This window comes from Sitophilus oryzae, unplaced genomic scaffold, assembly GCF_002938485.1.
Source record: "Sitophilus oryzae breed Bouriz unplaced genomic scaffold, Soryzae_2.0 scaffold_1499_pilon_pilon, whole genome shotgun sequence".
Taxonomy (NCBI): Eukaryota; Metazoa; Arthropoda; class Insecta; order Coleoptera; family Curculionidae; genus Sitophilus; species Sitophilus oryzae.
The window spans coordinates 2,736,495-2,761,896 of NW_022146168.1; the positions used below are offsets into that span (position 1 = coordinate 2,736,495).

Consider the following 25,402-nt stretch of genomic DNA (forward strand, 5'->3'; position numbering starts at 1 on the left):
ATAAGAGACGCCCCCCGATGCGCAGTGGACATCCCACAAATTTGCTTCAATCAGATTTTTCGTAGCGTAACTGCATCTCTCTTCCGCCGAATGCGTTCTCTCTCTATCGTGTGCGCGACCGGTGCTATCCCCAAGTCTCTTCCTATATTTGTCAAACTGTACATGCTAGTTTAAGTGTAAAATTAATTCGAACTCTAGTGTGTAGTTGGTTTACTTATGAAGAATATACTACACATTTTCTTATATTGCTATTTTTTGACCGCAAATGGTAAAATCATAACGAAGAGCTTCTCGCCCGTCGAGTGAGATGCACCCTGTACACTGCTACGCAATTCAGAATCTACGCGGATCGAGGGGTAGGGCGTAGGTAGATCGGAATTTATAGATATAGACGAGTGGCGGCATTTTGGCTTTTTTATATCGCAATTTGTAAACAGCGCTTATTTGTAAACAACCCCCGTTTTTAGAGAGGTATTTTAGATAACAATCGATATTTAGAAATGTTATGACACCCTGGAAATACTACCACCGAGCACGTCATTGTTGCAACTGCGTTATACGCCTGGCGGTGACCGCCTCATATTCTTTCAGATATTTAGCAATAAAATAAAGAAACCTGTTATTTTTAAGCTGTTATTTTAAGCTGTTTTTTATAAATAACTATAACAGTTTCAACTGTTATCTAAAAATAACAGTTTTGCCCATCACTAAGAATAAGTGAGTGATAAGATGAGATCCTGCAGTATTTCGCTGTATATAGGTAGATATAATATAGACTGATTGGATATGGAATTTCGATATATATTTATAGATAAGGATTCGATTTATATACTCACGTTTCAAATTTATGAAATTAAAAGTAATCTTAAAAATATAATGAAATTAGACAGATTCACTAGCGACGTGCATTTTAGAGTCATCAGTGGAATATATTTCAATAAAGGAACGTGTGCGCCACTTACGTCATTTTAATTGTATAGGCCGTCTAATGCCGATTCAAAGTTAGATCTTGATATTTTGTCTAGTGATTTCGATCTCCTTGATGAGATAAATGCAATTTTATTAATTGCAATTAATAAAATTAGAATAAAAGAGAAATAATAAACTGTTTACTTAATCAATTCTATTATTAAATTATATTTAAATTTATAACACTGCTCTTTAATGCTACCTACAGCAATTTCAAGAAAAAAATGGTTTTTAAGATAATTACAAAAGAAAGATTTTTTTAAGTTTTAACTTCCTGTAATTTTAAGAGTATGCATTTCCGCACCCATACTTATTTAACACTTTAGCCCCAGTTAATGACATTATTTTTTTTAAAGATTGCTATTGGTTTTAAATAAAGACATTAATAAAATTGTGTTTATATTATCATATTATCAAGGAGACTGAAGTCGAAAAAATATTAAAAGGAAACTTTTAATCAGCATTAAAAGGCATACACAACTGTGCTAACAAAAGAAAAAAAAATTATGTGGCACACATGAATCTGTCGACACTTTTTAGCATTCAAATATGTTGCACTTCTACAAAATTTCATTCAAATCTCTTAATGCACTTGGAAGTAAATTAAAAATTAAGACTTTAAACTTCTAGAGCAACTAAACAAAGCAGAATCGAACCTATGTCTATACGAAAAATAAATGATATTGTTACATGAAGAATCTCCTCACGAGAGATAGCGCATGTTTTTTGAGACACCCTTATATTATTTGCTAATATTCGTATGCGTAAGTTTGTTGCAAATACACCCAGAATCGCAAATTTATCTCGGTAGGAAATAGAGTATGTTATTAAAATAGCGGTTGGCTTAAAGAATAGAGAATAAGTGAGATTGTTTAGTATTTGTGTTATGGAAATAACCTGAACTGGTTTGATAGGAAATACCAATGAAATATTATTTTTTTATATATAAAATAAATTGGCAATGAAAATTAACTGTTTCTACTATTGTTTTAGCTTTTATAACTCAGCTCTAAAAGTTATGGTATTGTAGAATAAAATTACCATTGTATTAAAATGTCCGAATGTAACTACTTAGAGAAAACCTGTTTCATTAAAATCTTTGACGTTCTGATAATAATATTCTATAAAATCCAATGTTTGTGTATTTTTCTGTTTTATAATTTTATGTAATTTCAAACAGAACGTGCATTTGCGATTGGACAGCGAACATACTAACTTGGATAAAGAAAAGGAATAATAGAACAATTGACAGCCGGCTATTAATATATCTCTTAATACATATCTTGTAATTACATATCAATGAGTTTATTTAACAATGAAATTTGACAATAGTAATTTGTTACGTAATTTGAAGTCTTGATTATTGTTCCTTAATTAACATCACTCGAAACGCCCGTGATTGTTTTATAAATTTGTAAAGTAATGATATATTATTTGTATAGTCAATTTAAAAAATTAAAAATTCATGGTGATCCAAAACGTATATTATAATGTAGAATGAGTGGAAGGGGGTTCATCACTGCAACCTTTTATGTCCCCCTCTCTTGAGTTATAACTCACCATACGGTCTAGAACTCATCATACATGGGGATTTTCCTATTGTAGGGAGGGGGGCAGTGTATCTCCCATCTTCTTCTGACAACAGCTGTTCATCCTCTGAGGAGTGGACGCTACCTCTTGCGAGGATATACACCCTTCCATTGTTGGGATTTAGCCCTCCGTGCCTTTCACAGTCGAGGAGCTTGTCTCCGGCTGACGTACCCTTGAGGGTGAAGCTGGAGGATCAATATCCATTTTATTCACCTTTTTAGGCTTTTTAACTTGGTTTCTTCTTAGACCTGATACCGGTGTAAGTGCCGGATCTATAATAGACGATATATCTCTCTTTTCTTATTGCCTCCCTGGATTTTAGGTCAATTCCTATTGTGAGGACCTGACCATGGCCCTCCTCCCTCGAGTTGATGACTCACCAACTCGATGTCCATACATTGGAGTTTTATAACCGCAAGAGTTAGTCGGTTCACTTCTACGGAGCCCCGCATATAGAAGTAAGAGAGACGACTAAGTAAGGAAAATCCAAATAGGGGAGATTAAAGGTTGAGACTAGTAGAGCTAAGACTTCTATCCAGCCACGCATTCCCTTGACCTGGTCCCACCATCATAGGATTTAGGTTTTTGGTGAGGTCGTCTCCTGGTCCGGGCGGTTAAGCCAAGACCTCCCCACACCTTCTACCCGTGAGACATAACCACATATATTAGGTGGTGCCTGGTATGATGGAAAGGATAGTCTCATCCGGCATCGTTATATGTCTGGGTGTAATTCCCTAGCCACGACGCTACTGCCAGGGACAAAACAGTGAAATGCTCTTTAGACCTAGCCAAAGTGCCATATGGGATTCTCCCTAGCATCTGACTAGGAGCTTCCCTACTAACCACAAGAGCTTTAACAGCAAAAAGCTATACGGTCATTAGCAGACAACATTGAAATATAAAATTTAACATATGAATGAGTAGAATGAATGAGAGGGGGGTTAATCACTGCGACCTTAAACATATATTGTTCCCATATTTAACGTAACATTTGAAAGACCTTGCTGAAATAACTTGAGTATGCAGAAACCTATATTTACTAATATATAAGTACCTATTTCTAATTATTTTATCATCTAATGAAAGAGCATGTCCATTACACACAAGTACAACCCTAATATAATTTATTTCTCTTTTATTATATATCTTTGGAAAGCGGAATACTAGGTAATCTATGAACCACCAAATTGAAACTAGCGGTCTTGATGATAAGAGTTATTAGGAATATATTTGCGTGTAGTGGTCTTTTTTTAATTATCACTATATATAAAACTTGTGTACAGCGCTACTAATAAATTACAGCAACTATTAGGAAAAAAAGTTCATAGCTCCAGTGGAGACGATTTCGACATACTACGAAATCGTCCTATTATGTTGTTCATTCAACGACGTCTAGAAATTGACGTAAAGTAAAATTTACTCTTTAATTAAAATGACAGACAACAAATGCTTTGTTATATAGTGGAACAGACTATACATGTCAGAGGGAATGATTCCAAGGTTGTGTATACAAGAACGTATCATCAAAAACTGGGTTTAATGCTATAAAAAATGCATGAATGTTTACGTTACGCAGATGTAGTACTATACCATTAGCTTATTACGTGCATAGTAATTTATTCCATTTTAGGAGATGCAGTGTTTTTGAGTTAACAAACCGTTTGTTTTTGAGATTCGAGTGTTTGAAATTAGCGTAGTTTATTTGCGGAATTCGCTATCCGAATTTTTAAAAAGCATGTAATTGTGACCGCAAACCCTATTTGTATGGCGATTTAAAAAGGAATACTTGTAAATTATAACAAAAGCCAGGTTCATGAATAATATTGGGATTTCTGGAGCTATAAGCACAAGCATACTACTTGTCTTTCAGGTTAACTAAAAAGCAATTAAAACTAATTAAAATAAAATTATTGGGCCAAGAGGAAATTCTGACTAATCAATAATTAATCGATCAAAAGAACTTACCTGAAGTTCGATCGTAATTATATGAAGGTCCAGTCCGAAAATATTACATATCATTTTTAACAATGTAGTACATGCCATCTCATACTTTTGAGCACAAGGTTTAAAGAAGAATAAGAAGAAGAACACAATTTCTGCTCCTTCTTGCTTTGGTTGTGACACTCGCCGCTAACTTCATTGGTTTTAAAGATTTTAATAATTTTACTGCCAATTGGTTGAGGGAGGGTGGGATGTAATATTTTCGGACTGGACCTTCATATAATTACGATCGAACTTCAGGTAAGTTCTTTTGATCGATTAATTATATTTCAGGTCCAGTCCTCAATATTACATATCATTTTTAACAATGTAGATGTTTAAAGATTTATTAATTGGCCAGTAAAATTATTATTAACTCAAGTACGTTTTTGGGGAACTAAAAATCAAGCTGAAATGAACAGTATATTATTATGTTTATGTATACCTACATACATAATTAAAAGAAATATATAATATGTTAATACAGTACATATTCATAACCTAAAAAAAAACAAAGTAAAAAAAACAGCAAAATTCCAGCAAAATTTTTACGAACATAATAAATCGAACAAAATAAAAAAAGACAAAAAAGATATTATTCTGCATTAAAAACTGTTTGAAGGAAGCTTTCTGCCCCTGACAAAGGTCTGTTGTAGAATTTAGCAAAGACCTTCGACTTATCGCTCCAGCCCACGGATTTTCTAATAGTGTCAATCGTAAGTCCTTTTCTAAATGCTTCCGATGTGGAAGCATGTCGCGTCGAGTGCGCTTTAAACACTGATGAATCTATCCCAGCCAACTCCAGAGCTCCCTTTATCCAACGCTTAAAGTTTGTTTTGAAGCTTTTTTGTGAGGTTTTGCGTATGTAATGAATAAATTGTCACAATTATCCGGCCTGAGTGTCTTCGAAACTTTTAAATACGTTTTGAGGATTGTAGCTACGCAAAGGCCTGGCTTTTCGCGTAGAAAACATAGATTCAGACAGGTTTGCGGAGCGTTAGGCCTGGACGTTTTTAACAAATCTAGGGTATAAATTTTTGCCCCTGAATCGCAAAAATGAATGTTTGAGCATTTAATTACTGACAGGGTTTGAATTCTCTGTGCTGTGGCCAGAGCTAATAAAATTATTAACTTATATGTTAAGTTTTTCAAAGGGACTATATCATAATTTTCGAAGAAAGTTAAAACTTTTTCCGGATCCCATGTGCACGTATATCTAGGTTTCGGAGGTCGAAGCCTAAAAATTCCTTTCATAAATCTTTTTAGGTCAGGGTCTTTCCCTAAGTTTCGTGACGTAACAAGTGACAACGCAGCGCGGTGAGAGTTGAAGGACCCAAATATATTGCTAGTTGTATCGAGAACCTCCTGAAGGAAAGAAATCACGTCAGATGTTTCGCATGTGAACGGAGAGATATTCAGTCTACTGCAGTAGCTCCACTACGATTTTAGAGTTGAATTATATTGTTTAAGGGAAGAGTCACTTAAAGACTTTACCATTGTTCCAATTGCGCTTTCTGGGATTCCCTTTCTTCTGAATGCTTCCCAGAGAGCTTCGCAGCAACCAGGATAAGATCTTTGCACATTGGATGTCGCACTTTGCTATAAGGGGAAAAAAGAATGTCATTATTAGGTCCAAAAAATAACGGGTGGCCAACTGTTAATTTCACGAATAATGGGTACCATGGTTGGGTCTTCCAAAAAGGCACTACCATAATACCCGTTGCCTTATCGTTAATTATTTTTTGCAAGGTCCGAAGGATCAAAGCAAAAGGAGGGAATGCGTAAAAACTTAGGTTGCTCCATGACACTGTGAACGCATCAATGGCTTCCGATTCTGGGTCAATGTACCAAGAAAAATATCTTTTACATTTATTATTAGCAACTGATGCAAATAGATCGATATCCGGTTGACCAAGTTGCTGCGTAATATCATTGAAAATATTATTGTTTAGGGACCATTCCGTTTCCTTAGGTAAAGTTCGCGATGCTTGGTCAGCCTGCCAATTTTCCTTGGATTGAATGTATGATGCAAATATCCATATATTCTTATTTTCGCACCATTTCCATAAGCTTCTTGCCAGGTTATTAAGTTTGGGGAATTTAACACTTCCCATCTTGTTGACATATGAAAGAGCGGTGGTATTATCGGTACGTATAAGGATATTGCAGTCCTTGAGGTTGCCCGCAAAGCATTTTAATCCCAGAAAAATAGCTCTAAGTTCTAACAAGTTTATGTGATCTTCTGATTCAGTTAAAGACCACCACCCGCAAGCACTTTTACCCTGACAATATGCACCCCAGCCTGACAAACTTGCGTCCGTGCAAATTTCAATTAGGAAATTTTCTTTTCTTAGTACATTCATTTCCCGTGGAAGTTTTTCCAACCACCAGCGCAAATCGTGTTTAACTTCCATTGAAAGTTTCATTTTAGATTTGTAGTTGCCGTAGTTAGCCCTTAAGGCTAAATATTTGGCTCTTTCCAGTGTTTTAGTATATAATCGACCATATTTTATACCCGGACACGCCGCATTTAAGAGGCCTAGGAGTTGTGCAAAATGGATAATTTTACAACTTTTTCGGAGTAGAAATGATTTTATAGATTTTAAGAGTCTTTTCCGTTTCTCCTGTGGCAATTCCATTGTCATTCTACTCGAATTGAACAGAAAACCCAGAAATTTACATTGGATACTAGGAAAAAATACACTTTTCTCCTCATTTATTATAAATCCCAGAGAACTTAAGACGTTTACAACAAGATTAACATTTGTACAACATTCCTTGAAATGTGTGCCTAAGATCAAAAAATCATCCAAATAGTTAACGCATAATACTCCCTTGGAACGGAGGTATTCGATAACTGGCTTTAAAAGCTTAGTAAAAGTATAAGGCGCTGTTGCCAAGCCAAACGGTAAACAAGTAAACTCATATATTGACGTATTAAAAGAAAATCTTAAGTATTTTCTGTGTTTTTTTATTTACTGACACCAAATAATAAGCATCCTTGAGGTCAATTGTGGCTGTAAAATAGTTGGGTTGAATTAGCCGACATGCAGTTCTAGTATCCTCCATTTTAAAGTGAGGAGGGTTGAGAAAAGTATTTAACTGTTTTAAGTTTAGAATTAGTCGCTTTTTACCATTTGGCTTGTCTGCAAGAAAAATTGGTGATAAAAATTGATCTGGTAAGGAAAGACATTTTTGTACCACACCTTTTTTGATGAAACTAGCGATTTCCGTTTCTATTTGCTTATAATCAATGCTGGAGAACTTTTGTTTATGAGAACGATTAAGTTGGTAGGGTTTACTAACAAAAGGTAAAGTATACCCTTTTATCCACCCCAGGACAACCGGGTTGGTAGTGATTGATACCCATTTTTCGTGAAATTGTCTTAGGCGGCCCGCGCAATTTGGTACACTTACCATTAATTCCTTCGTTGATAACTGTTCCTCGATTTGGTTTGTTGACTGGTTCTCCGATATTCCGTCTGATGTCTGCTCCTTGGGGCTTGCCCTCTGCTCGTTCCCGTCTCCCCCAAGGGACGGGAAGGGCGATAGGAGTTTAAAGTGTTTCCAGCTGAAAAACGGTTTTGGAGAGGCCTACTCGGCCTACTACTTACAGCGCCCCCCCTCTGATTTCTTGAAAACGGGGTATTTTTTGTCATGATTGGTAATTTTAATTCTTTGCTCACCGACTCCATACTTTTAATACACTTAATTTTTTCTGATAGATCTGTTCCAAACAGATACTCGGAAGTGGTACATTTTTCGGCGATTTCCTTCATATTTTTTAGGTGTGGAACAACCAAGTTTTTTCTAGTAGTAGTTATCCTATGAAAAAGGTTTGTAAGAATACGAGCCGAGTCTAGCGCACTTGAAAGGAGGTCCTTTCTAAACTCGTGTGGAATCTGTTCCACATTAGTTAGCAAGCACGATATGTTTTTGCCTAGAGCACTTATTCCTCTTCCCAAATGGTTTTGTACCTCACGGTGAGAGGAGTCAGTCATTAAATAATTTTTAGATAAGGCCGAGGAGATCTCTGGATTAAGCTTTGGTGGCATAAGCTGTGTTAGATTCGCTGGGGTTTCATATTTATTAAGAAGAGTTACACACTCCTCTTTTTTTAGGCCATTTACTAAAATTGCCTGCCATCTAGAGATCAACGACTCGTGCAAAGAAAAAAACATTCGATTGTGCTTTGTTCGGGTCTTCTCCTATCAATTCCATGACGTCATCGGGAAGGCTAACGTCATTATGAACGACAAGTTCATCATCGTCATTATGAACGACAAGTTCATCATGATCTGGTTCGCCATCGTAGATGCTGATGCTACACACATCGTGATCATTTTCTGACACAACGTTACACACGCTATTGTCATTACGCGACTGATTTGCTACTACACGTGGCAACGCCGCATTTTCTGACGCATATGATTGAGAACGCTGCATGCGATACTCGCCTTTATCGTCATTTGACTCCGGCACCGGTGAATTACACATTCGGGGAACCTTGCGTTTTTCGTTATCTGTAATTGGCCGCTCTCGATTACGATGCATCGAACTATGATGGCGACTTCGACTACGAGAACGGGAATTATGCGCCTTTTGTCTTTGTAATTCTCGTTCCAACTTTTTTACACGTTTTACAAGGGACTCCCTTTCAGAGTCGCTTGAGGATTCATCCCTATTTCTCTTTTTAGACTTGTCCATTCTGTAAGAGAACTGCTAAAAAAAACGTTATTTATGGTATTCAAATGTAAGGTTAGACCACAAGTTTTTTTATTTTACTCCTAGTAAACTATACTGTCGTAGTTTTTGTACATATAGGGTTACAACGTAACAATTAGACAATGTATACTCACATCAGATACCTTTTCCTAATTATTTAGCGCTAAAAATTGATTAAATTAAACGAAACGGCAAAAATTTAACCTTGCACTCGCCGCACAAGAAAACACAATGAAGTTAGCGGCGAGTGTCACAACCAAAGCAAGAAGGAGCAGAGATTGTGTTCTTCTTCTTATTCTTCTTTAAACCTTGTGCTCAAAATTATGAGATGGCATGTACTACATTGTTAAAAATGATATGTAATATTGAGGACTGGACCTGAAATATAATAATTGTTAACTAGTCTTATACGTAGTTCATTACTAAGGACTTAAAAATAGTAAAAGATGATTTATAAATTATACCAATAAATATATAAGGTAACTTTTGTAACTTTGTAATAACAAAACAGTATAAGGTATAATAAGTTATTATACCGTGGTTTTGCTTTTTTAGAGTTCTTTAAGCCTCAATACTTGTTTGGTTGAAAACGATTGGTGGAATTTAGATTATTTTGAATAAAAATATTCTCTTGCAATTCTTCTCCAATGCAGTTTACTGTTCACAACTCTTACTTTCTGACCACTGAATATCGTGTTGATTGGCCAAATACCTAAGGTCTACGAGGATTTTACAGTCCACCCATTCATTGTTATGTCTGATTTTTAATGATCTGTGGTAAGTGTTAATTAAATAAAGGTCAATGGAACTTCAACGTATTTTTTTTTATTTTAAATGAGACACTGTCGCCACCTTTTAGCAAACATTCTAAATAAATATGATATCCCTTTATTTTTACGTTACCAAAGCACATACATCCTTTTTTTCTTTTATGTTTGTTTCTCCACACTAATATCCCAAGTGGCTGAACCGATTTGGCGAGACTTTTTATTGACATAACTTTTCAGAGCTACATCGGCAACATTCTTTTTAATTTTGGTATGTATTTTTCTAGTCCTCTGAGAGAACTACTGAACTTTAGATATATTTATAGATATTATTTATCGTATGAAATCAGAGAATAATTTCTGGTTTCAAATGAGTCTTTAAGAAATAAGTTCTCTTTAAACTCCGCTCTTTGCTTTTCTATGATAATTTTTGTAAGTGTAATGCAGAAATAAATATTATTTTTATTAAATATATTCATACTTCAAGATAATTTAATTTTAAATATCTATCATAAATTTTCAGTTAGCGTTAAAGTAGACAAAATGGAGTTGTTAAATACTTCTTATGGCAAAAAATAAGTCATTCTGCTTTTATTGTCGCTCGTTAAGATAAGTTTTACGACTGCTTCATTCCTTAATTTATATCTCATAGATCCGACAACAGGATGGCGTATTAAAATATCTTTTTGGACTTGGCTTGAGGTGTTTCCGACTCTAAATTAATTAATCACACGGTTAAATAGTTGTTTCCGTTATTAAATATAATATTATTGTTTTTCTAATACAAATAAGTAAATAAGTTCTAGTACAGTTAGGAGGAGGTAACAAAATTTTAGTTTTATTTTATACAAAATCACATGCTATATATCATTGTATCAAAACAAACTAGTGATTATACAGTATCCGAATGTTGAAAGTTCGATTCATATGAAATCTGAGCGTAAGTGACTCTCGTGATCTGAGTAATAAGTGACTCTGACCATGGATATCAGGACACATGAGTATCAAAAGCTCTAAAAATTTATTAATGCTTTTACACAAGGCAGCCAATTTCGCTTTCTATGAGCGATCGTTTACAATTGACATTGTAGAATGTAGAATGAGTAAGAGGGTGGGGGTTAACCACCGCGACCTTAAAGATCTATTGTGTCCTCCTTTCATGAATTATAGCTCATCATACAGTCTGTAACTTATACAGTCTATAACTTATCATAACTTCCTGTTGTATGGGAGACAGGGTATTTCCCATCCTCCTCTGACAACAGAGGTTCATCCTCCGAGGAGTGGGCATCTACCTCCTACGAAGGTACACACCCTTTCACGGTTGGAGTTTAACCCTCCGTGCCCTTCACAGTCGAGGAGCTTGTCTTCGGCTGAGGTACCTCCTCCGGACTCCGCTACTTGTATTCCAGTGAGGTGGAAGCTGGAGGATTTATCTCCATTTTTTCCACGACTTTAACTTGGTCTCTCCTTAGACTTGACACCGGTGTTGTCCCGAATCTGTAATAGCGGGTATATCCCTTTTTCTATTGCCTCTTTGGATTTAGGGTCAATTCCATCGCACGGGTTAGTCGGTCCACTTCTACAGAGCCCCGGATGTAGAAGGGAGTCGAGAATACAATGGATTGCTCCCTTGTGCCTCAAGGTTGAGACCAGTAGAGGCTAGTCTTCTAATTAGCCACACATATAGTCTGATATGGGCACATCATCATAGGATTTAGGTTTTTGGTGAGGTCTACTCTTTTAGTGAGGTCTTGTCTCCTCTTGGTCCGCGCGGTTAAGCCAAGATAGCCCCCAAATATTAAAGTGACATAATAAACTTGATCACTATCCGTAAAATCAATACGAGTTTGGGTTAAGACTGAACTTATAAAAATATGTCGTAGGTTATGCAGAACATAAAGCTACACTTACCTACAGTTTTTCTCTTTGTGCAGTCTCCTCCCAAGTAGAGACAGCGTGAGATGTGGGGCCTGTATCTCTACATCTTTCCAGCTCACCGTAGACTAAGACTAGAAACTGGGTCAGGAGGAAAAGGACATCCAGAACAAATACAGCCATATATAATACAGACTAATCCTTATCCTAAACACGCCTTTGAGGAACCGGTAGGCTTTAAATTTCTATAGGACCTACTATTGACCCCTTATGAAAACATCGGAGCTAGGAGTAGGACCTTACGAAACGTCATGAAAATTAGAACCTATGTCTCAAAATTTCTTATAAACTCACCTCGAAAGGTTTTGAGGGTCTCCATGGTAAATGCATCCGCCCTTTCTTATTAGACATGTTGGAGGATGAAGAGAAAAAACAGCGTGCCCAATATTTTAGGTTAAGTGCCTGATTTTATCCTAAAAGTGAGAATATTGAATCTACAAAAGACAATATAACATCTTTACCTCTTGGTTTAAACCCAAGGGATTATGCAAATTAACACACAAAATAAGATGAGATGGTCAAATTATAACCCAGACTTGTAATGGCAGGAATATTGAAAAACATAATGATCAAAGTAATGATCTTCAAAATGAGAATTGACAAGTACGATGCTGGAATCAATGTTGCCAACTAGAGAAAGTTAAAACTAGGCAAAGTAGTTTAAAACACTACCAGGGTTCTATCAGAAATGATCAATCGTTTGCAGTCATATACAATATACCTTAAATCATATTAAAAACATGTAACGAATTAAAAACTTTACACATTGTAGTCATTACAGATTACACTTCATCCAACTATCAGATCAGATGATACAGAGTTGTTTTTATTGGACATAGCTAATTTATTCTACATACTTTTGATAACCCTAAAAATGTTTATTCTTTCTTATCGCATCAACATTTTTGTCAGTCACTGTAAGAAAAACTAAGTACACTCACCGGCAAAGAAAACCGGCCACTAAAAACTAGTCCCAATTTCAGAGTTGGATTAGATTTTGATGATTTTTTTAAATTATAAATTAATTCCTTCTTAACGGATGCTACGTCAGAAATTTTTATTCCGAATTTATTTTGAGCGTATACAGAGCACAACAATAAGACGAAGTTTTTTTGCTCGAACCTGTAGGGTGCAGCAGCTGTAGTAGCTATTGTTAAATCAAATTACATTGTAGCCTCACCTTTTGTGAGCATTTTGTTGTTTTAATCACGAGATTATCTGTGTTTGTAATGGAGATACGCTGCTTTAAAACGAACGTCTCGGAAAAATGCTTTGCAGACAAAACCGCGACCAAACCAATTCACATGTAAACGCGCAAACTGAAGACGTGCTCGCCTATGTCTTGGAAGTAGCTGGGGTCATGTGGCAGGCCTCCTTGCAGACAAGCTGTTTTTTTTTAGTCTTCGTTGGATTGTTCTCTCACTGACTTGAGTTCTACGCACCGGCTTGTAGCAGATGTTGATTCTGAAACGCTGTAATTCTACGATTTCGCAAAGTATTCAGGACAATAAAGCGGTCGTCAATTGCCTTTGTCTTCCGTTTTCTTCCGGAACCCACTCCCCTGGTGAAATTTTCGTTTTACATATATCGATTCCAGACATCCTGATCTGTTGTTCGAGGTATACCCAGGGTGTCGGACACATAACGTTGACTTCGGCCAATTAAAGCCACAATACGAGCAACATCAGTCACAGATAATGGTATTTTTTAATTGCACTGTGGTTCAGATGCCGTCTGTATCGCGAATAAAGTCTTTAAATAATCAATTGGCTTACGTGATTACTTGTAGGACTTGTTTTAGATAAGTATATTGAAGATTCGTCATTTATATTCATATTTGTCAAATTGAAAAGGCGGGGGTGGAAATAACCCTTAAAAATTCAAGAAAATTTCCAAAGAATAAAAATTTACGAGAAATATTACTGACTTTATATTAATAATGCCAACTGAAAGGACTTTCTTTTAAAGTTTTGTTATACTACTGAAATCGCTTATAAGATTTGGTTTTTATAAAAAAATCTCAATCAAGATAGTAATAATATGTTTAAAAAAATCTGGATGGCGTTCCAGAATTTTCGAATTGTTTTGCTTGTCTTCCATACTGAGAACAGTGTCTTTGAGGCTGCGTGACAATATCTGCAGGTTTGTTAAATCAACTATGGTTATTTTTGTAAAATTTGCTTTTGGTGCACTGGCTAGCCTTCCACCGCTTTTCCAAGTTTTTCAAAATTTTTATTACCTCTTCCTAAGTTTTCGGTTGCTATTTATTTTAAGGCGTTTTTAAATATTATCGCAGCATGATTTTCTTCCCAGATGCTTGAATTTCAAACAGTGCTCATAAATTTCCATATTAGATATGGACTTATGTTCTAACACAACAAAAAAAATATTGCAGATACGCCAGGATATAATGAAACATATTTTATTTTAAAGCTGACATACTGGGGTATCTAACGAAAAAGGTACCATGAGGTGCCAAAGCGTGCCTTTTTTTCCGGCTCTTATATATAAAAATATTATAGGAAAATTGGGGCTTAATAAAAACGAATTACTACCTGAAGATTGAACTCACTTTCATCATCATCCATAATTACAAATATTTTACTTATAAATGATTTATCACAATATAACTTTTTGCACCGCTATCGAACGTTGAAACGGGTTTGAACAAATACAAAACTTTTGACCGATAAAAATCGCAGAATGCAAAGGACGAGTATGTTCCATTTCGTGGGTGCAAAAACTAGTCTTATCAGCGTTTTCTTTTTTGTTTTCGATGAGGGTATATCCAATAAGTATTTATCTTTTTAATAATAATAAATTTTGGACAAAAAACAAATTTTAACATAGCGACTTAATTCGCGCTACGAGGCTAATTTGAACCACAGTGTGTCGCCTTGATTATTTACACATAAAACTTTCTGCCTGTGAAGCATTTTTCCGAAACGTTCGTTTTAAAGCAGCGTATCTCCAATAAAGAGAGAGATAATGACGTGATTAAAAAAATCAAAATGCTCACAAAATAATAAATAATAAATATAAATAAATAAATCTTTATTGACTACGTATTTATACAATGTATAATTGTAGCAGGTCAGAGTAAATAACAAACAGATAAGAATTCATAAAAATACTAAAAGTTAGAAAAAAAAATATACGAAGGCAAAGTGTGTTACATTAAATACATACAAGACAAACAACAAGTTAAGAATTTTTTGTACAAATAAATCAAATTAAATCTAAGTTCCCATCTACCTGCTCTATAAACTCATCCACGCTATAAATTCCAGATTTCTCTAAAAATGTCTTAAGCTTATATTCAAATTTATTAAAACATAGAGTTTTTAATTCCATTGGAAGACGGTTGTATAAATCAATGCGTAGAGAGTTTCTAGCCGATTTATCCAGTCTATAGAAATTGGTTCGTATTAGATTGGCAGATCTTGTTCCATAATTATGACAGTCAAGAGTTAACTGTCAGATAAGATTTAGTTTTATGAACTTCCAAAAGTTGATTTTATATATACAGAGCAGGCAGTGTAAGTATATTCAGTCTAATAAAGTTTTGAGGCTACAATGTGATTTGATTTAGCAATAGCTACTACAGCTGCTGCACCCTACAGGGTGTTACAAAGTTCAGTCAAAAAACTTCGTCTTATTGTTGTGCCCTGTATATGCTGAAAATAAATTCCGAATAAAAATTTCTGACGTAGCATCCGTTAAGAAGGAATTAATTTACAATTTAAAAAAAATCATCAAAATCTAACGAGTGGTTCGCGAGAAATCCAATTTTGAAACTGGGACTAGTTTTTAGTGGCCGGTTTTTTTTGCCGGTGAGTTTATTTTTATCGCTCTAAAAAAATACCCTTTATATCATATAAGAAATCATTTTCATTTCTACACCTACATTCTAAGTAGTTAAATATCTCTTTTATATTTTTTATCCCTTAATTTATATCGGTATAGAGCCGGGTCGCGCGGTAGAAAAGAATAGGCGACGCTCGTCGCGAAATATATTTTTCCCGGATAAAATCCCGGGTCTTAGATTCCGGGACTTTTATGCCTGCCGAAGAGCCGAATTTCAGCTCCAAAACGAAATTAAATGGCGAACCGGAATGGAGGGATTTTCCTGGAGGAAACGAAGTTGCTGCAGCGAGTTACGACTTTGGTCCTTTCTGGCTATTACGATCGGATGGTTTCGGCATTTTTTTTCGGAGGCTATTTACAATAGAGCTTGAAAAGTGCTTTAAATTGATAGTTCTGTCGTTTAAGTTTAAGGGTTTTGCTTGTATTTGTACAATTTTCTGTGTATTGGAAGGATAAGCATATTTTTTCTTTCTATCTTAATTTGTTTATTTCATTCAACTCTTTCAGATTTCTGCTACCAAAGGCTTATGTTGTATAGATGTCCACTATATTGAAAGTTATTTAAGGTAACGTATCTCCTTTTTAATGTCAACTCTTATTGACGATATATCCGACCACATCTGGGCCCGAATTCTGGAACTTCGACATAAAAACATTACGCTTTCAAAGCGTTAAGCGAAAGTATTCGATTAGCGGGACGCCAATAAGCAGTCGATTTTAGTATTCTCGTTGCCATGCGAATTGTTTTCTTGATACGCCTTGAGCACATATTGGCAGCATCACAATTTCTAATGTAGTTAATAAGCTTCAGTCAGAACCTCCCAATTAGTGGAATAAATTAGTGGTTTCAATTAGCATTGAAGTTTGTTCATCCATTTTTAATGTAAGCATTCAGAACGTCATAATTAGTGGTCGAAATTTTCAATTAGTCGAAAAGTTAACAAACTTTTTACTTTTCCACTAATTATACTTCAGAATTTGCGAGGAATGTCATTTTGGCCATGTTTTGGCCTTTGATTATCATCCGTCAAGAAACATTTTGGTTAGAAATTAAAAGTTTATTGTTTAAGTTACATATTATGCTTTCTCTATGGATACAACAGACTGCCGCAAGCTGTTGCTAGGTTATTTTATTAATTTTAATTGTGTTTTTTTAGACATTGTGGGTGATCGTAAACTACAAAGTATAAAGTGTAATTGAAACCAGTAATTTATTCTACTAATTGGGAGGTTTTGAATGAAGCTATAGTCAAAAACAAGTCAAAAGTTGATGTAATAATGAAAAAATGCCAATGTTACGAGAATTTCATAACCTATTGTTGTGTTGTGTCAACCTATTTTTCTGTGGATAGATCATTATTCTTATTATATGAGGGAAATGTTATTGAAGACGCTTCCCAGCCTTTTCGATATTTTGGACAATATTTATAGCTGCAAAGTCGTAAATTATTAATTACTTATTGAGGAATTTATAGAAGAAGAAGTAGTTTTGACTAAAGAGCAAGAGAACGCACAAAATCACAATTTTTTCTATTTTTACTGACAGTTCGACAAGCAAAACGATCATTTAAGGTAGCCGTTCTCAAATCGCTTAGCGCAATGGGTAAATAAGCTAAGAGCGTCAGATGAGAATACCTAAATCGGTAGTTTACTGCGCGCTAAGCGACAATTAATATCATATACGCTGAGCGTCTAAAAGCGCTTAGCGTTTTCTGAGTTACAGAATTTAGGCCCTGGGCGTCAATGAGCGGTGCGTTTGAATAAATTGAATACTGTTAGTTTCAATGTCGTTTAGCAATGACAGTCGAGCGGGAACCTGTGCATCGACTGAGCTGGGACATTGCTTTTTTAGAGAGCTTGACATTGCTTTTCGCAAATGTGCACTAGTCGTTATCGACTAAATACTAAACCAATTTAACTATAACTAGTCCTTAAATACTAAATTTACATATTATGCGATACTGGATGTCGGACTATTGCCTTCGATATGTTCTCTGAATATGCCGAGATTCGAATTGGTAGGCATCTCTAGGTCTTGCCGATAAAATTGCTTCACACGGGTTTTTGTAAATGCAATTTTGCCCTTCTTTGACATTTGCAGGTTTTGATTTACTTAGACCACTTCTTAAGGTTGTGAAAGCGTAAAAACTGTTGTACTTTGGCGGACAAACGAAGCACTTTTCTAAAAATATTCTAAAAATACTTAGTAGCTCTATGTCCACGGAATATTGGGACACCCTGTATATTTCATAATTAGATATCTATTGTCTATTCCTTTCAAACATAAACGAAACAGTTTAAAGGTGTTTGATTCTACGGAAACTTTATACTTAGTTTGTTAAAACTAGAGGCCGGCAAAGATTGAACGAGTGGTTCATTTGAACGATTATTAAAAATGAATCGTGTGATTCGATTCACTGTTTAGAATACGGTTTGTGCAATCGAATCGTGGGCGGCATGGATCCACAAGATTTGACCGATGAGCCGTAAAAAAGAATCATGAGAATTGAATCGGATCACAATGTGATCGTTCGTTCAAAGAGTCGTGAGAATTGATTCATGCTTACAATACGGTTCATTCAATTGAATCATTGTCAGCACGGATCCATAAGATTTGAACGATGAGCCTTAAAAAAGAATCGTGAGAATTAAATCGTTATTCGTTTCTACGGCGCGGCGGTGATATAGGTATAGAGTCAGGCACCAATATTTAGACTTGAACAAAAGCCCTAAACAAACATCATGGGCATAAACTACAAACTATAAGAATATTATATACAAGAAAAAACTTATTTATACCGTGCTTAGTACGGCAGTATCTGTAAGGTATTTAATTCTACATTAATATTTTTGTTAAAATAATATTACCGACTATAAACCATTAAATGTCGGACTAAAAACGAAATCGTGTTTTTATGCAACTTCAAATAAACATTGTTGGCCTCTGCTAAATATGATAAAAAATGGCGTCAGCGATCATTATAAAATGAAAATGGGGCTGTCATTTCATATGTAAAATTATATGGGTAATATCATCGATGTTTATTTCCAAGCCGACTGGATGCCATTTTTTTTGGATCATGCGGTATTATAATACTATTTATTATATGATTATTAAATCGGAATTAAAATATGGATTTAAAAATATTAAATTAGTATTAAGAAGTCTTTAATACATAGTATATATGAATTGGATTGATAATTTAATTATTTGTAAAATAATCAATCCAATTATGCTAGTATCATAAAGTGTCGAAAAACAAATAGTAAATAGAACTGTATACTTCTTTTTCTGGTACTTTAAGTAATTGTCCGGCTACACTATCACCGGTAGTGCCAGTTACGATTCTTGCTTTTATGAAACATAAATTGTGCATGCATGTGGTTCATTCAAATGAACGAATCGTAGGAGTCGATTCAGTATGAGAAATTAAATCGTGTGATTCGATTCACTAAAAAGAATCGTAATGCCCATCACTAGTTAAAACTACGTAAAATTATAAATTCATGGTGTTGATCGTTGAACATAATTATTAAAATGCATTTTATTGTTAAAATGCATAAATTTTCACAGGCGAAAGAAATTTATATTCTATGTATTGTTTTAGTAGTATGTAAAACTTGAACGTGTGTGTGCTGTTGTTAGTTGTGTGTGTTAGTTTTCTATGATTATGCTTGGGGAGTATGAACAAAACACGTGTCACTTAATTTTTAATATACATGTATGAGATCGAGACTTTGAGTCTTTTTTCATTTAATACGTAAAGAAATATCCGTTAAAATTGTTTCGAAACAATCATCTTACTGTTTTTAGTTTAAAGAAACCCTGCGTATAATGTTAATATTTAACTTATTGCATTTTCACGTGGAATATTAAGCAATCTGAATTACGGCGCGTGGTTGTCATGTTCGACGGAACGAAATCCACATTTCGCATTATATGCAGTTCGCATTTGGTCGATTTAAAATGATAATTGCAATGTTGTTTCGCATCCAAGGCCGTCGGCGAAAAATCTGTTATTAAAGTAATGTGATCCTAGTCGCACCACGATTCTGTTTGTGTTTTATAGTCGGATGCACAGGAAATGACTAACCGATGCGATACGCTCATTAGGGAATGCCCGCTTGCCCGCATAGACCTACCTACCCGTATGCAGCAACACTTATTGAAGAGGTACAAATAAATCGAATTTTATTGGATGCTCGAAAATTAATTGCATTTGTACTGAGTACTGTTTGCGAAATAAAAAAAATAGATTTTTCCCAAGGATTAAAAGTTTGTAGAATCGAATTTTAGATATCAACTGACAATGTTTTTTTATCTGATACGGAATCTGTTCAAATTCCATCACACTAAATTGAATCCATTGCATATCTAAGCATTATAAAAATAATACATATGTGTATGGGCTAATGTATTAAAAACAAATTTTATGAATATAATTAAGTAATACCACAGTTTAAAGGTCTTTTTTATACAGTGAGAATTAGAGGTGGGCAAAGATTGAACGAGTATTAAAAATGAATCGTGAATTTCGATTCACCATTTAGAACACGGTTCGTTCAATTGAATCGTGGCCAGGACGGTGTTGTATTACTGTTTTGTTGTATTTGAATGAACGAGTTGTAAAAAAGAGCTGTAAGAATTATTGAATCGGATCACAAAGAGTCGTGAGAATTAATTCATTGCTTACGATACGGTTCGTTTATAGTTCGTTTTTAATTGAATCGTGCCAGCATGGATCCATAAACTGTGAATGATGAGCCGTTAAAAAGATTCGTAATGAATTGGATCATAATGCAACTCGGACGTTCAAAGAATCGTGAGAGTTAATTCATTGCATACAAACGTAAATTGGGCATGTGCAATTGTGTTTGTTCATATGAACGAATCGTAGGAGTCGATTCAATATGAGAAATTGAATCGTGTAATTCGATTCACAAAAGAATCGTAATGCCCACTAGTGAGAATACATTATGAATAAGTTATGAGCTTATAATAAGTTATGAGCTTGGGAAATTTTTTTAAACGGTACCAAACATCGAAAAAAATTAAAAATCGATTTTTGTGCAAAAAATGGAGGAGGTTGTGGAGGAATTTAAAAAAAAGTTTAATATTTTTACGGTTATTGTAACATGGTTAAAAATTAAAATTAAAAATAAAACCTCGGTTTTTTAGGTTCTTGCTGACGGATATAGCTCGGATATAGACGGATATTATTTTTTTTCCAAAAAGCTACCATCGTGCCCCAAAACATACCCGGTCGCTAGATCATTCGATTCACAAGACCCTGAGAATAACAATTTTTACTGATTTTTAGTATTTTTCGATTTATTCAAGCAGGGTTTTATAGATAAAAATCTGAAACTTTTTGTATCGAAGTATTTTGGGTACAAATATTTCCTGAAATTATGAGCCCGATTCCTTTCTGGGGCCGATTCGGTATTCTTATCGTCATTTCCCATTTTGAAAAGGTAGATACCAAAGGCTCCATGTCCAGTCATGGCTTCGGTTATAAATGAATGTATCTCTCCAAATTTTCTGTTATTCCATTTCTTTAGGTCTCCAATAGAAGTTTTAGCTTTTCCTCCGTAGTTATATATGCCACATCGTTTCCCATGCATGTCTTTGCCATCGTTCCTATAATCTTTTCCGGTTTGTATAGCCATTCTTTCTTCTATTCCAAATTGTATTTGAGGAATGCCGGCGATAGTTAAAACAGCTAAGGTTGGTACAGCTTGGTATGCTTTAGAAATGCGTATTGTCACAATATACCCGCTACCGGTTGAAGGTATGTAATTTAAATTTTCATTGGCTATATATTTTTTTCACTACTGGGGCTAGATAGATTCTTTCTATAGTGCATCTATATGAATTATTTCAAATCAATCACTATATAAGTTATTCCTTTTCAACAAGTGTGTAAATTAATGCAAACCTAAAACTACTATGTTGAAATAGTCGCCAAAATCGTTTATTGGTTATGATACGGGATTTAGTATGAGATATAATGCGAATAATATCTACAATAATTGTCGATGACATATAAATAATTAATATGGTTCGCGCATATACAAAAGATACCAAAAAAAGACGAGTTGGTTAAAAAGAATCAAAAAGGAAGTAGAAGAGAAAGAGCTAGCAACTAATCTTGGACGAAATAGAAAAAATTGGCGCCGGGAAGTACGTATAGATTTTTTTATCTCAAAAACTGCGACTTGGATTTTGATGTTATTACAAATTTTGTTGCAAATATTTATTCCTAATCTTAAATTGAAAACCGCGTTTCGCTAGCTACTGTAATTTTGGAATTTTTTTAACTTAATAACCCCCCACCCCCACCAAAAACTAATTGCCAGATTCTCTGGTGCCACAGTATTTTTGTGCCAAATTTGATTAAAATCGGTTTAGCGGTTTTTGAGTTATCGTGTTACAGACGGACAGACAGACAGACACCATGAAAATATTTTGCATTTAGGTCTTTTATGACCCAAATAACTCATTTTGAGTGAAATTAAAAAAACTTTTTTTTGCCGATCTTAAATAGCCTACCATACCTATTGGTATGGTCGGCTAAAAAGTGAGAGTTGAGAATTGAAAAATCATGTTGAAAGGACTATCCAAAGATATTTATCAATGAATTATAAAAATATAAAATATACTATATAAATTACTAGGTATAAAAAATTGTGACAAAAACTTTCCTTTTATTCAAAATTTAAGACAAAATGTTGCAAACGGCTACTCTTATATCGGAGGCGGTGGAAACAAGCTTTTGCTTCTGCACTTGACTAAAAATATGATACCCACCTATATCTTACACTGCATACCAAAGGGCGCCACTTATTTCAAAAAGATGCTGATACTTTACAAAGGATAGTACAAACTGAAATAAGAAAATTTGTACAAGTGTGTTAATTGAATGGAAACTAAAATTAGTATAGCTCTTAAATATTTTGAGAAACTGGATCAACCAATGAAACAATTCAAATACCCAAAAAATAAGATTTATTTCTTGTTAGAAATTATTCGGTACCTATTCGGCACAGCAGTAATATACATTAATATACAAGAACTATATTTTAGAAACTGTATCTTAAAACTTGTTTAAAATGAAATTATGTTATTTTAAATATTATTCAAACAATCATAATATAAAAGGATACTCTAGAGACGGTCTTGGTTATATTCGAATAATAAATATTTATATTTTAATTGAAGTATTTCGAAGATTCATGAACCTTTTTACTTATATATATAGTTGGGGAAAAAAGTTTAAAATCTGTACCCAAGATTGCCCTTACAGGTCAAAGATCGTAATGATATAAAGGTAAAAACATAAGTAGATGTTAAATCCGAATAATCAATCAATATAACATGGTTATTAAAATACAAAATTTAAGCACTGCTGAAGGCAAATACTTAAAGTGTTAAAAAAAATATAAAATATAACAGAACGTTAAATTTTATAAATTAAAGGTTAAAGTAATGCTGAAAGCAAGTACTTAACCGGTTAAATGTAAAATGTTAAGAATAGTTAATTTCTTAACACACAACACACTAATGATTATTTAAAATCAAATTAATAAAATTATAAAAAATATACTGGCCTTGTATACCAAATTATACTAAAAAGGGATCTTCTTAATAATACAAAAACATCACAGCATCCACCTTCTTCTCAGAGGGGTGCAGGGCTGAAATCTAACCGAACAGGCTGCTACTGATTAACTCGGTGATTGAAAATCTCGAAGAAAAACTTGTGGAAAAATTAGGCACAAACTTCTAGAAAAATATGCAGAACAACTTGCAGAAAAACGTCTAGAAAAATGACTAGAAATACTTGAAGAAAAATACGTGGAAAAATTCTGAGAAAACTGCTGAGAAAAATACGTAGAAAAACCTAACAAGAAATGCACGGTATTAGTTAACCTTACATTTTAAAAAACTCGAAAAATTTACGAAGGTATTAATTTACCACATTGTGAAGGCACACAATCAATAATTATTTAACATTTCTTCTCAAATAAGGGCTGGACACTTCTCATCAAAAAACTGGAATCTAAAAAAAAGGCATGTGAAGGTTTTTTCTAACGAATGGAATGTCAAAGAAAATCTTACCAAAACTATAGATCCATTAATACAATCAAAAACTATATGGGATCTCCATCCATCTATGGGACAACAAAATCACAATATTTTTCCCATATTGTGAAAAATACCAGCCAAATAAATTTTTTTCAAAAATGGCACGGTGACCTCGGTAACGGCCAAATCCGAGGTGACGATTTTGACGTTTCCCATCTTGTCGATACACCAGGGTACGATCCAATATTTTCGATAAAGAGCGTTCCGAAATTTAAGTGTTGTAGAAATGTAAAAAGAATATCGATAAAATAATAAAATACCGTCTATAGTAAAACAAAGTAGCATTTGGAAAATTAAAATGCTACAAAATGTCGCTTACTTTTAAACGTTCATATCTAAAAACTAATCGTATGACTTAAATTTCTAGACTGTAATGAGATTTAGACGAGCCTTATACAATGATGGATCACACAACTAAGAAGTGAGACGGGGTGAGTCTAATGTACCTAACTTTAGTCCTCCTTTAATTTGATTGTCACTTTGATAATAATTGTCAAACTATATGGGCTTGACAAAAATATTTATTGCAAAAAATACTTCAAACAGTGAATTAATTTTGAATTCTTAGACATTCTTGCACTCATTTACTTATCAAACAGAACACCGAGCTATCTAATATCTATCAATATAGTCTGTATGTCCTTAAATCGAAAACGTAGTATTCTAGCAAACAAGTTGGTCGATTAAAACTAATCGTCTCTTAACACTAGAATAACGAGCTACGTGCTTAATGTCTCTTACAGGTTTCGTAAACGCGATTGCTTTCATTGAGGCGCTAATTATAAAGATGCACTACGAGAGAGAGTATAAGACTGAAAATAGACATGCATCGACAGTTTCTTTTTCAATATTTTCTTTTTACAATAATAATTAGTGCTTTAAGCCCTTATGAGATACAAACCTCGGAATTCATTTACTGTCAACGAATTTTTATAAAACTTATTGCATTGTATTGTTAATAAGATATATTACAAAGTTTACCCATTTAAATTCGTTGCTTTCACTTTAGTATTTAAATAAACACACATATGCAAATGCATACATATAAGATGGTTCCATGTTCCGAAAAAGCTCTGTATCAGGATTCCTATTTGAGATTTTCACTCCAAACCTTTTACAAAATATTTGTCTAATAGTAGCTGACATTTCAAAAATCTTTTTTTTGATATACAGGGTGAGTCAAATATATGTTTACTCTCAAGTTTTAGTTTTTCAAATGAAATGCTATATATTTGTTTAGTTCAGTGAATTTGCTATAAAGTTCCGGTTCCAAAAATACCTTAATACTATAGAGTATACTGAGTGGATTTTTAATTATAACCACGTCCATGGGGACCTCAATCTAGACGTCCAGGAACCTTCGTATAAGAACTGAATACTAATCGAGACGATCGACTTTTCAAATTTATAATGAATT

At 34.2% G+C, this 25,402-nt stretch overlaps 2 protein-coding genes across 2 annotated transcripts in view; one reads left to right on the plus strand and one right to left on the minus strand.

Moving 5' to 3' along the window:
* Positions 1 to 25,402, plus strand: part of LOC115877843 (octopamine receptor beta-2R) — a 417,890-nt gene that overhangs the window by 50,120 nt on the left and 342,368 nt on the right. The gene's annotated exons all lie outside the window — the stretch shown is intronic.
* LOC115877950 lies at positions 6,030 to 7,178 on the minus strand. The gene has a single exon (XM_030894300.1). The coding sequence runs from the start codon at positions 7,176 to 7,178 to the stop codon at positions 6,030 to 6,032; it is 1,149 nt and encodes a 382-aa protein (XP_030750160.1).

Coding starts and splice junctions, on each gene's coding strand:
- LOC115877950 (XM_030894300.1), bottom strand. CDS start 7,178: ATGGAATTGCCACAGGAGAAACGGAAAAGACTCTTAAAATCTATAAAA.